The sequence below is a fragment of the Miscanthus floridulus genome, chromosome 3 (genome assembly GCF_019320115.1).
Source record: "Miscanthus floridulus cultivar M001 chromosome 3, ASM1932011v1, whole genome shotgun sequence".
In the NCBI taxonomy this organism is placed as follows: Eukaryota; Viridiplantae; Streptophyta; class Magnoliopsida; order Poales; family Poaceae; genus Miscanthus; species Miscanthus floridulus.
In genome coordinates, this window is record NC_089582.1 from 27,177,534 (window position 1) to 27,193,113 (window position 15,580).

The 15,580-nt window shown below is 49.0% G+C and overlaps 2 protein-coding genes and 1 long non-coding RNA gene across 3 annotated transcripts; all 3 read right to left on the reverse strand.

The window, feature by feature from the left end:
- Window positions 1–5,460: 5,460 nt before the first annotated feature.
- On the reverse strand, window positions 5,461–6,655 carry LOC136543374 (uncharacterized). The gene is made up of 6 exons (XM_066535840.1): window positions 6,539–6,655; window positions 6,246–6,447; window positions 5,957–6,154; window positions 5,699–5,872; window positions 5,549–5,624; window positions 5,461–5,486 (listed from the first exon to the last, which is right to left on the reverse strand). Exons 2-6 carry the CDS (start codon window positions 6,390–6,392, stop codon window positions 5,461–5,463), a joined length of 621 nt encoding a protein of 206 aa, XP_066391937.1. The 5' UTR covers window positions 6,393–6,447; window positions 6,539–6,655.
- Window positions 6,656–6,806: 151 nt separating this feature from the next.
- On the reverse strand, window positions 6,807–11,544 carry LOC136545298 (uncharacterized). The gene is made up of 3 exons (XR_010780983.1): window positions 11,428–11,544; window positions 11,094–11,227; window positions 6,807–6,940 (listed from the first exon to the last, which is right to left on the reverse strand). It is a non-coding gene; the product is annotated as an uncharacterized lncRNA (long non-coding RNA).
- Window positions 11,545–11,667: 123 nt separating this feature from the next.
- LOC136543375 (vegetative cell wall protein gp1-like) lies at window positions 11,668–14,004 on the reverse strand. Its single transcript, XM_066535842.1, has 2 exons — window positions 13,956–14,004; window positions 11,668–12,380 (listed from the first exon to the last, which is right to left on the reverse strand). The coding sequence occupies exons 1-2, from the start codon at window positions 14,002–14,004 to the stop codon at window positions 11,668–11,670; spliced, it is 762 nt and encodes a 253-aa protein (XP_066391939.1).
- Between the last annotated feature and the right edge of the window lie 1,576 nt (window positions 14,005–15,580).

A 15,580-nucleotide genomic window follows, 5' to 3' on the forward strand; every position in this document is an offset into this window, starting at 1 on the left:
GACACGTGTTCCACCATCATTATTGGCACCACCTTTGTCGTTACCATCCCAACCACCAGCATCACCACCTTGTTCATTGCCAAACTCGAAATCCATTTATGCATCAAGCTCGGCTGAATATTGGGACAGGGATTATATGGTTTCATCGTCGTATTCCTCCTCATCCTCGTCGTTAACAATAACCGTTTCACCATGATGAATCCACACTGTGTAGTCCTCAATAAATCCTCGTATAATCAAATGTGATCTGATGATAGTCACATCTGTCCATGCCATACGGTTCTTGCAATCTTTACAGGGGCAAATAATTGTATCCTTATTCTCTTTCAATGTCGTTGCATGCTTCGTTGCGGCTTCAATAAATTTATCCACCTCTTCACGGAAACCTGCCTTGAACCTTAACGAACCATACATCCAAGAGTTCCTATACTCCATCTTTTACAACAACAACAAAACAAACATTAAAGGACTACTTATTCAGATATATATAAAAATTAATCAAAGTAATAATTATTTGAGAATAATTGTATATACCTCAGATATATATGAATATAAATCTAATATAATTACATGAAGCATACAAACACACCATGGTAGAGGAAAATTAATTAATGGCCTATTTATCCATAAATAATTAAAATACATATTTATTGATTACAATAAACAATTTCAAAGACAACAATTAGCAATAATTATACTTTACCCAATATCTTTCGTACAAACCCTAGTCCAATTTTATCAAACATAAATTTACAAAAATGAAATTAATAAAAAAACCAAACCCTAGATCTAGATCACATGCACATGCAACATCCATAAAACTAACTAATGGTTCACTAAAATCAAGAAATATGGACCAAATAAGGGTATGGTCTTGTTCCCCTCCCTAATTTACCCTAGTACATTTAAAAGTTGGGTCTAATTTGCTCATAAATAGCTCAAGCACCATAGAAGAGAGAGAAAAACAAAACTCTAATTATTCACTAATCAACCATTAAAACTTCAAAAAAAGTGTGTAATAGCATTATCTTACCTTCTACAACCTCTCCACCAAAGGATTTGAGACCAAAACCTTCCCCCTTAGTAGAGCAATTTTTGGGAGGTGCCCAAGGCCTCCCCACCTTTCTTTCACGGGTTGGAGTGAGTGACCCGAGGAGGAAGAAGGTGCTGCCTCAGTTTTATATGGGGGCCATTTGTAGGGGCGGCTGGTGATTGAGCCGCCCCTACAAATAGGAGCTATAAATACGGGGCCATTTTTAGGGGCGGCTCAATCACCAGCCGCCCCTACAAATACCATTTCCAGGGGCGGCTGGTGATTGAGCCGCCCCTACAAATCAGACCCTATTTGTAGGGGCGGCTCGTAACACCAGCCGCCCCTGCTGTTCCATTTGTAGGGGCGGCTGGTGTCTGGGCACCCGAACACGCCATTGTAGGGGCGGCTCCATAACCAGCCGCCCCTACAAAAAAATCGATCCGTTGCTAAAAATCGTTTTCTACGTAGTGCACTCGAATAGACACTGTGGCTAAAGCATGCAGTCCTGCGATTGTTAGGGGACATTACATCCATCATATGAAACCCTTAGAGTTGGAGGATTCAAAGAAGTTGTTCCTCAGTAGAGCATTTGGCTCCGTGGATGCCAAATACTCAGAAGAGCTCGAAGATGTGATGGGCAATATTTTGAAAAAATGTGGTGGCCTGCCACTGGCCATCGTTAGCATTGCTAATGTGTTGGCAGGATACATATCATCGGAAAACAAAGAAAAGTGGGAAACAATTTGTAGATCAATTGGTACGCAAATGGAGAGCAACCCTACCCATGAGGGTATGAAGCATATAGTCACCCTTAGCTACAATCACCTACCTTATGAGCTCAAGAGTTGCATGATGTACCTTAGCATTTTTCCAGAGGATTACGAGATCAACAAGGACCGGCTCCTAGGAAGATGGATCGCTGAAGGATTGGTCCCGGAGAAGCGGGGCTTGAGCCTAATGGAGGTTGCAGAATCCTACTTGGATGACTTGGCGAGCAGGAACATGATTGAACTATGCTTTAGCATTGATGGGAAGGTGGAGTCGTGTCGGGTGCATGACATGCTTCTTGAGGTCATGGTGTCCAAGTCCCTTGAGTGTAACTTTGCTAGCCTGCTAGGAGGGCAGTATGTAGGGATGTCGTATGACAGGATTCGTCGCCTCTCCATCCATGGGGACAATAGGAGTGCCCTTAGTACAAAGCAGTCGAAGAAGAATGTGGGACATGTAATTGAGGGGATGGATGTGGAGCATGTCCGATCATTGAGCTTGTTTCACCTTGTGGGGCACAAGCTAGTAGATCACCTAGACAAGTTCACCTTGCTGAGGGTACTTGACCTAGAAGATTGTGAGGGCCTAACAAATTATCATATGAGATATATCTGCATGATGTACCTTCTCAAGTTCTTGAGCTTGAAGGGTACAGGTATCAGCAAGGTGCCATCTCAAGTTGGGAAGCTGGAGCACTTGCAGATACTTGATACACGTCACACGAGCCTTGGTGGGTTACCAAAAACTGTGACCAACTTGGAGAAACTAGAGCGCCTACCAGTGGCGAATCTAGAATTTTAGCTTAGGGTATGCCGCCCAAAAAAATTCATATACAATTCGGTAATAATTGTAAAGTTGATAACATAATTCGGTATATATGCACTAAGTAACACGATAAGGCTTAAATTAATGGATTAAGTTCAAACCATCAACTAAATATAGTATAAATTGTTCAAAAGTCATACCGATAATTGAAATATAGGCATAAAAGAGAACCGGAGACTTACAATGCTATTTTTCTGGCTATTTTATTCGACGCTTTCGAAGCGACACAAATATCTTGATTATATCATCTTCATCAACTTAAAAAATATCTCAGTTGTAGCAGTGGCGGTGAAGACGGTTGTGGCGGTGGCGGTGGCGGTGGCATAGGATTTGCAATTTCCTCAATTCTCTCATGAGTCTGCTCTTCCACCACACGTTCAACCGGATCGGGGGAATGATTAGAAGCAGAAGTAGCTGCCGCTGCCTTTTTTGCTTGATGCTTCTGAAAAAAGTGATGCAATATCCGAGTTTTTCTTTATAAATGTATAAATATTAAACAATTTGTTATTTGTGATGTTAACAAATGGCTATGAAATTAGACAATAATTTTCTAAAAAGACAAAGAGCAAAAGATTAAATTTTATATACCTAACACAAATAGCGAATCGGCGAGCCTCCGTGACTGCGCGGCCGTGCAAACTACAAATTGTAGATGCGTGATCGGAGAATGGAAGGCAGCAAGGCAGAGGCCCAAGGGCACCGGCCACCAGGACCTGCAGGGCGTCGCCGTCCATCACGCCTCACAACAGCGGCGTTGGCACCAATCATCAGGGCGGCAGCGTCGTGAGTTCATGAACCAGCCCCGATGAACGGATCCAAATTATAGAATACCAAAAACCAATATAGAACCATCGTGTAGGCGTGTACGTACTTGCTGCGTGGGCCGCTTCCTGGGCCTTCTAACTTGCTGCTTTCATGATGGCGTGATCAGATGAGTATTTTTTTTCTTTTTTTATAAATACATATGTATAATACTTATATTATATTGTACACTTGCCGGTCAAACAGGGTATGCCGGGGCATACCCGGCATACCCTGTGGCTCCGCCACTGGCGCCTACAGTTCTACAGCAAACTTGGGTGGTATGTTATCACTACTGGAGGCCGCGGCTTTGCCGAGTGTTTTTACACTCGGCAAAGAGCCCTTTGCACTCGGCAAAGGCTTTGCCGAGTGTAGCACTCGGCAAAGTCCGCTCGGCAAAATTTTTCTCGGCAAAGGGTCTTTGCCGAGTGCTTTTTATCGGGGCACTCGGCAAAATAAAAAACAATTTTGCCGAGTGCTTGGGGCGGCACTCGGCAAAATATTTTCGGCCGTTCCACATCGGCCGTTAACGGTTATTTTGCCGAGGGGCTGACCCAGCACTCGGCAAAAAAAAAATTTATTTTTTTTAAAAATTACTTTGCCGAGTGCCCAAGTCTAGGCACTCGGCAAAGTTTTTTAATTATTTTTTTAAAAAAATTACTTTGCCGAGTGCCCCTGTCCAAGCACTCGGCAAATTTTTTTTATTTTTTTTAAAAAAATACTTTGCCGAGTGCCCCAGCCCAGGCACTCGGCAAAGAATTTCTAGATTTTTTTAAAAAAATACTTTGCCGAGTGCCCCTGCCCGGGCACTCGGCAAAGTTTTTTTTTTATTTTTTTAAAAAATTACTTTGCCGAGTGCCCCAGCCCAGGCACTCGGCAAAGAATTTCTGGATTTTTTAAAAAAAATACTTTGCCGAGTGCCCCTGCCCGGGCACTTGGCAAAGAATTTCTGGAATTTTTTTGGAAAAAACTTTGCCGAGTGCCTTGTCCATGGCACTCGGCAAAGACCCCGAGAATTGTAATTTTTTTTACATTCCATTGTAACAGACAATATATATATACATCAATCATCACATCTATATCACCAACATGCATTATATATCACAAGCACACGCATATTTAATAAATCCATCACAAATTCACCAAAGTTCAACATCACAAGTTTATTATTACAAGTTCGACATCACAAAGTTCAACATCTCTACTGCGGCGACGGAAACTGCAGGTGTGGCCCCCTGGACAGTGGTGAAGGACCGGACTGCGGCCAAGGGTTGACGTGATCAGCCGCCGGTGACACGCTAGCGGGATTGTTTGAACCCGTCGACGGAGGCTGCACAAAAGAGAAGAGATTGCATGTGTTAGACTAAAAATTGAAAATTTCGGCAGCACCTCCCCTGCACGGGGAGGTTTCCAACCTGCAAGAAACAACGGCACGAAGGCCAACAATCACAACGGCACGAAGGCCGACAATCCCAACGGCACGAAGGCCGAAAATCACAATGGCACGAAGGCCGACAATCCCAACAGCACGAACGCATTAAACTTCCATACTCACAGGAGTGAAGTGTCGAACCGGAGCTGGAGCTGGCAACTGCACTTGGACACCCGATGCTTGCCCGATGGTTTGCATGATCTGATACATGTCCGCCATCTGCTTCTTCGTGGCCTCCAGCTCTGCGGTCAGGTGCGCTTGCGTCTCCCTTGTCTCTGCTAGCTCGGCCTGCAGTGTTTCAATCACATGTTTCAGTATTGCAAATCTGATCAATGTGTGTAACGTTCAATGTACGACGAGTGAAACCAGAATTACCTGAAGTTCGTCGACCCGCGACAGTGTTGGAGTAGGCCGTGCACGTATGGGAAGGCTTCTGGCCGTGCTCCGTGCCCTCACGTCGGAGAGAGAGGGTGCAGAGCTCGAGGAGTCGGCGTCGTCTGCAATCCACAACCGCCCGTGCTTCCTGCCTTGCCCCAGCCTCATGATCACCTCTGTCTCAAGGGGCTCAGTGCTCAGATTGTGATCTGAGCCATGGAGCGCCCTAACCGCCTCCGTGTAGTCTCTGACCTTAGTGTGGACGCTCGGGTCAGAGTAAGCTTGGGCAGGGGCATCTGGGTTGAAGACGACACCGGATTTCATCGGGCCCATGTGGGACACAGCCCATGCCCCAAACTCCGACACCGGCATGTCCGGGTGTGCCACCTCCTGCGAGAAAGACGGCAAGATGATTAGAAATCAGGCAAAATTGAGCGTTAGAATAGATAAATGACATCTCGTACAAGTGCCCGCTTGAATGCGGGGAGGTTGCGGCTGCCTTGGTGGTGAGTTGGAGCGGTCCTCAGTGCCCGCTTCCGCTTGCCTTGCTCGTGCTTTGCGATGTACGCTGGGTCAAGGTACCTGTCCACAATCCTCGACCATGCCGATCTATGCGACATGCACCACGAGGCCGGCACCTACACATCATCAAGTGTTTGACATATAAGAAGATCAATTCTAGACCTACTAAATCTCAAAATGAATTAATATTATTCACCTACCTGAAGGTACTGCTCCTTGGTCAGCGCCACATTTCTTGCGCCGGTTTTGTTGAGGGGCTCTTTCTTGATGGACCTGTAGTAGTCGACGTGGGCCTGGAGTCGCGCCTCGTGAATCATGTCGCCGACGTACTTCTTACAGGCTCTGTGTGCCGTCTGATCCGCCAGGGTCTCTCTACCTTCTTCGGCCTTGAAGTACCTCTGCATACAAACACGATGTATCCGTTCATTATTTCAATAAAAGACTTAAGCAATAGAGGAGATGTATTGAGCTATGTTGTGAGACACTTACCCAAAAGTCCGCCAAAACCCGCTCCTGCTTGTTGTCCTGCTCGTCATCCGAGCCAAGCTTGTACCTGTCCCACGACCAGGCCGGCTCCCACCTCCCCTCTTTCAAGTCCACAAGGCCGGGGAAGTGTTTCCTGCATAGACATCCCATGATGGTAGCGGGGGTGCGTGGGGGGTCAAGAGCACCCGACAGAACTAGCCAGCCCCTGCACAAGTGATTACGAAAAATTATCAGTTTCTCTTTTGATTTTCAATGTATCATATGAAGTACTAGTGATAACATCTATAGTTACTTACCTTCTTCCCACAGGACGAACCAGAGGGCGTCGGTCAGGAAGCGGAATCGGAGGAAGGCTTGTGGGACCTCGTAGGTAGGGAGCCGAGAAAGCAGAACTGTCCTCCGTCTGCTGAGTCCCCTCGTCCCCCGACGGAGTGTCGGTGGTCGTGCCCGTGGCCGCCACGTGCTCCTCCGGGGTAGGAGACGGGTCCTCCGGCTGGTCAAGAGCCGGGGGAGGAGGCGGGTCCCTCCTAGGGCGACCCTGACCCCTACCCCTCCCCCTCCCCCTCCCCATGCTGGGGCGACCCGGGCCTACTCTCGCCGCTGGGGGCGAAGACGTCCCCTCGCCTCCATCAGGAGGGCGTAGCCTCTGGTACACCGAGAGCACCTGCCTCGGTGAACGGTTGCCCACCATCTTTGTTCTGTCACCTGCAATGTACAAAGAATGAACAACAAGCGTTAGTACATACATGTCAAATAGTTCAAAATGAATAAACATAACAAAATTTAATAAAAAACATAGTATTACATGGTTTAGGAATAATCTTCATGATTGGGGTCATAGGTCTCATCATCACTGTCAAAATTGTCCAAATGGGCAAAACTATTCAAAGGTTCTGTGTCTTCTTCATTGTCTTTGCCTAAATGGAATCGCTCAAGCATTTGAATGTCCTTCGGATTTAGCACTACATCTCCAGGGTCCTCGTCATCAACCGTTTCATTGTCTACTTCCATGGCGGTCGTCACACCGGGTAAGACTATCTCAAAGCTCCCTTGTAGCTCATCTACTTGATAGAACTCTCCATCATATGTGTTTGTGTCGAAGGTGTAATCTTCATCGTTTGGAACAGGTAGTTTACCGTGCGAAGATACCTGGTGCACAATAGACCAACCCTTAAGATGGTCTTTGTCTTGGCACGCGTATGGCGTATGATACACCTGCACGACCTGTTGAGCCACAATATAGACATCTTTTCCTTTATAGATGGAATCATGCCTAATCTCGACTAGCCCAAGATGAGGGGTCCATCTCATTCGTGCAGGTTCAAACCAGTGGCACTTGAATATGACAGGAGTAAGAGGTACCCGACCCTCATATTCAAGTTCATAGATCTCCTCAATTATTCCGTAGTATTCGACGTCATTAGTGCCCGGCGTAAAAACTTGGTTGTTGGTGGTTTTCCGACCGGGCCGAGTCTGCTCGTGTCTTGACGTGTGGAAGCGATATCCGTTCACATCATAACCGGTATATGACTTCACCCTTAACTTGAAGCCGTTTGCAACCTGTCTCAACTCGTCACTCATGGACGCATTGGTTTGCGCCTGCAAGCTCAAGCATGATACATCGTTATACTATTGGAACGTACAAGCTAGTAAGGAATATCGACGAACGTACGACCTTTTGTTTGAACCAAGAAATAAAATCAGGCCTCCCAGCTCCCGCACCCTCTGAAAGAAGGGTATCATGTTCGTGCGAGGTACGATCCCTTGATTGATGCCACTCTTGACGAACAAATTCCCTGTACCAAAGAGAATCAATGGGGTTCGATACAGAACAGTGACGTCGTATTGAAACAAGTTCGTTGAGAACTTACTTAATGAATGGCGCAACCTCGACAAGGTTGGTGAACACATATAGCGTGATTCTGCGCCACTCTTTTGGATCCAATCTCTTGGGGGTCGATCCACTTGCGCTGCCTAGTTGGCATTTGAAAAGGCTGAGGGTCGATTCAACTTCGCCAGCATTGTAACGAGGGGGTGGATTATGCTTGCTAGGATGGTTCGGCTTGTAGTAGGATGTCATGAAGTTTGCAACCTCCTCCCGAATGCTTGCCTCTGCAATGGAAGCCTAAATTCTGGCTTTATTTGTACATTTCTTGCGAAGAGTCTTTAGACATCGCTCGATTGGATAGCACCAATGGGCCTGCACGGGCCCCCCCAACCGTGCCTCGATCGGGAGGTGCACAATTAGATGCTGCATCGGCAAGAAGAAGCTGGGTGGAAAGATCTTCTCAAGCTCACAGACCAACTCAGGTGCCATAGTTTCCAATTCTGTAATGATGGTCGAAGATAGCTCCTTGGCACAAAGCTGGTGAAAGAAGTAGCTCAACTTTGCCAGCACTAGCCAGACATGCTCAGGGACATAGCCTCGAACCATCGACGGAAGTATGCGCTCAATCCATATGTGGTAGTCATGACTCTTCATCCCGTGGACTCGCAGAGTCTCTAAGTTCACTCCCCTGCTCAGATTCGCTGCATACCCATCAGGGTACATTAAATTCTTGATCCATCGAAGTACTTCCCTCCTTTGATCGATTTTCAAGACATAGGGGGCCCTAGGCCTTCTCCACTGCTTTCCTATTGCAGGAGGCCGCATCTCTAGGTTTGGCCTATCGCACAACGTCGCCAGGTCCACTCTAGCCTTAGGGTTGTCCTTAGACTTGTCAGTGTCCATGAGCGTTGCCCAAAGTGCCTCGGCGATATTCTTTTCAGTGTGCATGACATCAATGTTATGGGGCAGTAGGAGGTCATCGAAATAGGGGAGCCTCGTCAAGCCGGACTTATGAGTCCACATATGTTGCTCACCATATCCCATGAAACCACCATCTTCGTTGGGCATGAGAGCATCTATCTGAGCACGAACCTCCGCCCCAGTCCTCAAGTGCGGTCTAGGGTCCATCGCTTTGACACCTTTCGTAAAGTTCTTGACGTCTTCTCTGAATGGATGGTCAAGAGGGAGGAATTGACGATGTTTGTCGAACGACGAATACTTGCCACCCTTCTTCAACCATATGAACCTCACAGCTTCCTTGCATATTAGGCATGGGAACTTCCCCTAAACACACCAGGCGCACATTAACCCGTACGCCAGGAAGTCGTGCAGGGAGTAGTGGTACCAGACGTGCATTTTGAAGCTAGTCTTCGTAGCTCGGTCGTATGTCCAGACCCCTTTGACCCAAGCATCGATCAACTCATCTATCACAGGCTCCATGAAGACACCCATATTACTCCCTGGGTGTCCAGGGATTATCAATGACAGGAACACGATATGTCGTTGAAAGGAGACACCGGGGGGGAGATTCAGGGGGATGACGAACATGGGCCAACATGTGTATGGTGCAGCCATCATGCCATATGGATTGAACCCATCTGTTGCCAGCACGACACGTACATTACGAGCCTCCTCTGCTTTGAGAGGATGCCGCAAATTGAAGTACTTCCATGCATCAGCATCGGATGGATGTACCATCTTCTCAGGATTGTATCGTGTGCCGTTTTTGTGCCATGTCATCTGTTTTGTGGATTCCTCGGTCATGAATAGCCATTGGAGCCTCGGCAGGAACGGAAGGTGTCGTAGGACTCTCATGGGGATCTTAAGCTGCCTCTTCTGGCCATCGCCTGAGTCTACCTCCACGTACCTGGAGGATTTACACTTCGGGCAGTACTTTGCATCCGCGTGTTCTTTCCTAAATAGGACGCACCCCTTCAGACACACATGTATCTTGTCATACGGCATCTTAAGTGCAAGAAGAAGCTTCTCTGACTCGTACAAGTTCTTCGGCATAATGTGTGTCTTCGGTAGCATATCGCTCCACACGGCCACCATCTTGTCGAAGCCTTCTCGACTTAGGTTTAACTCGGCCTTCAACCCCATTACGCGACCAATGGCGTCCAGCTGAGAAACATTAGTATGATCATGAAGGGGTCTCTGTGCCGAGTCCAACATCAGGTAGAAGGCATCTGCGGCAGCCTCCATCTCCTCCTTGTCACGTCCTTCAGCGAACTGAGCTTGGTGCGTGTCATCCAGCATGTCTGCTACCCCGGCATCATCATCGAAAGCCTCGAGCCATGGTCTCACCACCTCCTCCCTGATACGATCGGCTTCACCATGGTGGATCCACCGGTGGTAGCCCGGAGTAAATCCAAACTTCACAATATGTTTACCCATGGTTAACCTATCTTTCCTTCTTCTGTTGTCACAACCGCTGCACGGACAAACCACTAGAGAATGGCCTTCGGCACTCTCACCAAATGCATGCTGTAAGAATTCTTCGACCTTGACTATAAACAGCAAGTCGTAATCGTGCTCGTCTCTCCGGAGCGTGTACATCCACTCACGGTCCTCCATCCTTTAACAGACGTATCAGCACATATGAGTCACCATCAATTGCATCTACGCGGTGTCCCTACTCTCTAATAGGTGAGGATAGGTCCTAATCCCACCCGTGGATCTGTAGATGAGGTTAGTTTCCATGCTCCGCTCCTATCCGAGACGGAATTTCGGCAGCACCTCCCTGCTGTTCTCCCGATACACGTCCTGCAAGGGAGAGTGTGTATCCGGAGAACAACAGGGGGTGATGCCGAAACACCGTCTCGGACCGGAGCGGACCATGGAAACTAACCCATCTACGCATCCGCGGGCTGTCCAAAAAACGTGGATAATCCGAAACAGAAATGCTCGCAGATATGCAAAGATCTGCATACCTCCAAAGATATCTCTTTCGGACGGGAGACGCCTAACTAGGCTACACCGATCTACGACGACAGACAAGCGGAAAAAGAGATGATTTATACCTAGGGTGTCGGTGAAGTCAGGCTAGCGAGGCAGTGGCGAGTCGACGCAGTGGCGAGGCGACGCAGTGCAGGCAGACCCGCGACGCCGACAAAAACGATCGGGGACCTCTGGGTCACCTCCGACAGGTCCTGCTCTGCAAAAGAAGAAACACGACACTATAAGTTCAAAATTTCGGCAGCACCTCCCTTGCACGGGGAGGTTTCCAAAACCTGCAAAAAACAATGGCACGAAGGCCGACAATCACAAACGGCACGAAGGCCGATAAGAACAGCGGCACGAAGGCTAACATCACAACGGCACGAAGGCCGACAAACGGAGAAAGGGTGGATATACCTTGCCCACGCTCGTAGGCGGTTCGGTGACGGTAGGGGCGTCGGCGGGACGGGCACACAGAGAAGACGGCCGAGGCACCTCCTCCTCCCCTCTACCTCGGCTTCCTCCCCCTCTCCCCTTCTCCACCTCCTTCCTCTCCTCCTCCTTCTTCCTTTTTCTTCTCTTTTTTCCTTCTCCTTTTCTTCCTTTTCCTTTTCTTTCTTTCTCTTCTTTTTTCTTCCTTCTTCTTCCTTCTTCTCCTTACTGCTGCTTCCTCCTCCTTCTTCCAAGCCGGCGGCAAGAGTAGGGGCGCACGGGGCCGGCGCGTGCAGGGGAGGACAGCCGCGCGCGCCGGCGGTGGCAGCACGCGCGGACGGCGGCGGCAGGCAGCGCTGACGGCGGCGGCGCGGCCGGGCTGGGGGGTACTCGGGGGTGGCGGTGCGCGGTGGCGGGGGCTCGCCGGCGTGGGCGCGCCGGGGAGCCGCGCGGCTGGGCTGGGGGTGCTCGGGGGCGGGGGCGCGCTCTGGCGGGGGCTCGCCGGCGTGGGCGCGCCGGGGAGCCGCGCCGCCGGGCGGCGCGGCGGGGCTGGGGGGTCCTCGGGGGCGGGGGCGCGCGGTGGCGGGGTCTCGCCGGCGTGGGCACGCCGGGGAGCCGCGCGGGCGGGGCTGGGGGTGCTCGGGGGCGGGGTCGCGCCGGTGTGGGCGCGCCGGGGAGCCGCGCGGCCGGGTTGGGGGTGCTCGGGGGAGGGGGCACGCGGTGGCGGGGGCTCGCCGGTGGCGCGGCGGAGCCGGCGCTGGCGGCGCTGGCCGGTAGGGGAGGCGCGGCGGCGTCGGGGTGCTCGGGGGCGCGGTCTCGCCGCGTGGGCGCGTTGGGGAGCCGCGCGGCCGGGCCGGGGGCTTCTCGTGGGCGGGGGCGGGGGCGCGCGTGGGGCGGGGGCTCGCCGGCGTGGGCGCACCGGCGCGGCGCGGGCGGCGCTGGCCGCAGGTGGAGGCGCGGCGGGCGTCGGGACAGAGCAGGCGGCTAGGGTACTGGGGGTGGGGGGGGGATTTTGGGCCGGCGGTTTTATTTAAAAAAAAAATTTGCTGAGTGTAAGCCCCTTGAGCACTCGGCAAAATTTTTTTTTAATTTTTTAAAACTTATTTTGCCGAGTGCCAGCGTCAGGCACTCGGCAAAAAAAAAATTTATTTTTGAAAATCAGCTTTGCCGAGTGCCTTCTGGGCCGGCACTCGGCAAAGCCCACTTTGCCGAGTGCCCCCCATGGCACTCGGCAAATTTTTTTTTTTTTGATTTTGGGCCCAAATTTTTTTCTGTGGCCTTGTGACAGTATTTAAAACTCTATTTTAAAATTTGGGTCAATTTTGACTTTTTTTGATATATTTCATTAGTTTATTTCGTTTCGTCTAATTGTTTGGGATATTTCAAATTTAAACTGCAGGTACATGGAATAATGGACTTTGGTCATCCAAAAATTGATACTCATGATATTTAGGGTATGTTTAGGCCGTATCCAGAAAGTCACATGAAATCTCGAGTATCTCGTTGACGTAACATGTCGAGGTACTTGCCGGAAATGTGATTTTAAATTATATAAAATGCAAACGAAGTCCGAAAATCATGAAACTTGTCGAGGCGTCGTGTTATCACATGTGGAGGCTGTGGTAAAAAATTTTAAAGGTTTCGAGCAAATTGTGACGTCGGATGCCAAAAACCCAGACAGTGCCGGCCCAGAAGGCACTCGGCAAAGCTGATTTTCAAAAATAATTTTTTTTTTGCCGAGTGCCTGACGCTGGCACTCGGCAAAATAAGTTTTAAAAAATTAAAAAAAAATTTTTGCCGAGTGCCCAACGTTTACACTCGGCAAAATAAGTTTTTAAAAATAATAAAAAAAAAATTTGCCGAGTGCCATCCGTTAGGCACTCGGCAAAGTCTGACGGCAGATGCCCGCCGTCACGGGCCGGCCACCTTTTGCCGAGTGGGACTTTTGCCGAGTGCCGCGGCACTCGGCAAAGCCTAGATTTGCCGAGAGCCAGGCTTTGCCGAGTGCATGGCGCTCGGCAAAGCCACCTTTGCCGAGTGCTTTATTTTGCCGAGTGCGGCACTCGGCAAAAATTTTTTTTGCCGAGTGTCCCGATAAAAAGCACTCGGCAAAGTCTCAGGCACTCGGCAAAGTATAGTTTTCCAGTAGTGTATGTGGAGGCTTCCTCGGGGGCTCAAAAGGATGAAGGCTCTACGTGTGGTGAACAATGCAGTCCTCGAAAATAACATCGAGGTCGCCCAAGAGATTGGTGAGCTAGAAGAACTTCAAGAACTGACCCTCTATATTGACTCTGGAAGCATTGGTGATAACACGCAGGTCCTTGAAGAGCTCGCGGCCTCCCTGAGCAAGACATACTCCCTCCGGTCTCTGAATATAGGAGACTTGGGTTGGACGAAGATACTAAATTAAGTTTCTTCATAGCCTCCCTATGCCGCCGCGACTTCTTCGATACCTTCGAATAACTGGTGACATGGGTGGACATTTGCCCAAATGGATTGGTTCACTTACATACCTTGTTGAGGCTGTGATTTCTTGGGTAGACCTATCTGACGACGAGCCATTCGGTGTACTATGCAAGTTACCAAACCTGAAGAGTATCGTGATGGAGAGGAGGTACTACACTGGCGACACACTGGTTGCACGCACTAGCCACAATTTTCCTGCACTCGTCAACTTGACAATGACTTGTGATACACCATCTCATAATCCAACGCCCAAAGTTTTCGAGTTTGAGGAAAAAGCCATGTCAAAGCTCGAAAGGCTTAATCTTAAATTCCACAAATATGAGAAGAGCATCAAGGGCATCGAACATTTGACGAACCTCAGGGAAGTAATAATTGCTGGTACGAATAACAATCCTGCAGTAAAGCAAGCTCTAGAGCAGCTGAAGGCCGAGCGTGGGAGACGCCCAGAGTCTAGCAGGTTCCAAGTCTCATTTAGATATGAGTGATTGTCGCTTCATTATTCTGTATTTCTGAAACTTCATTTCCTAGTGCATATTCCAAGAGTGTCAATTTGGATTTCCTGTCAGTGTACCAATTTCATTTATGTTTATCTACCACGTCTCTGGTACTTTTTTATTATTATTACTACAAAGTTGACACAGGCATACATATCATGTTACTCTCAGGGCAGCTCGGGCAACTTCGTTCGCTGCCCTAGCTAGCACTGCCGCCCCTCCTAATCTCTCATGGCACCTCCCGTTTGGCCATAAGCTTGAGCCAGCTACCGGAAGCCTCGCATTGCGAGGATGGTGGCGCCGAAGCGTTCCTTCTAGGGTTGAAAACGGATGGGTAAAATCTCGTCCTAACCCATCACATTTTCTTCATTTCATCCATCCATTTTTTGTATTCTTCTAAAAATCAAGAAACAGGACGGGTTACAGGGCGAAGATGGTCAGACCGGGACGAAAACAGAAGAGGCTCCATCCCATCAGTATATATTAAATTATTTACGGGATCTTGTATTTATGTGAAAATGTCCCGTATTTGTCTTCCCTCCGGAATAGTTCAACAATTAAGCAATGCACCGTGGCCCAAAAGACATCCCAACTTGCCCCCAACACTCCACAGCCCCCACAGCTTTGTCGCTCGACTCCACATCCTCGACCTGCCACCGCCGGCCGCACGAGCTCTTGCAATCTTTCCTCCTCGGCTCCTCTATCCTCTGCGTAGCGCCGCCCGACCCTAGATGTGCCTCGCTCATCGTCCGCTGGTCGGCAGTCCAGATCGATGCCCCGTGCCCGATTGGTCCTAGCAGTCTGTGCAGAGTGTGGCGGAGCTGTCTCAACGGCTTTACGTCTTTGCTGGCTCGCTCGTCGTCCACTGGTCGGCTGTGCTGTTGTTTGCCTGTTGGTTTGCTCTCTAAATTAAACATTCCGATCAGGAAAAAAGACTAACAGCTTCTCTGTATTCTTTCCCCGAGTGATTTTAGAGTTATTTGATATGTGATTTTACATATAAATATAGTATAGCTTGATGCAACAAGTTTTGTAAAGAGCAATCGTTGTTATGAGTTTCATTGGACTGTTGTACGTGTTAGTCTTTTTTTTATTTGATGACAAATAAACGAATAGGCTTCAGCCTTTTGGAAGGAACACTTTGCTTCAATTTAATCAAAGGCATAGTTTCTTGAACG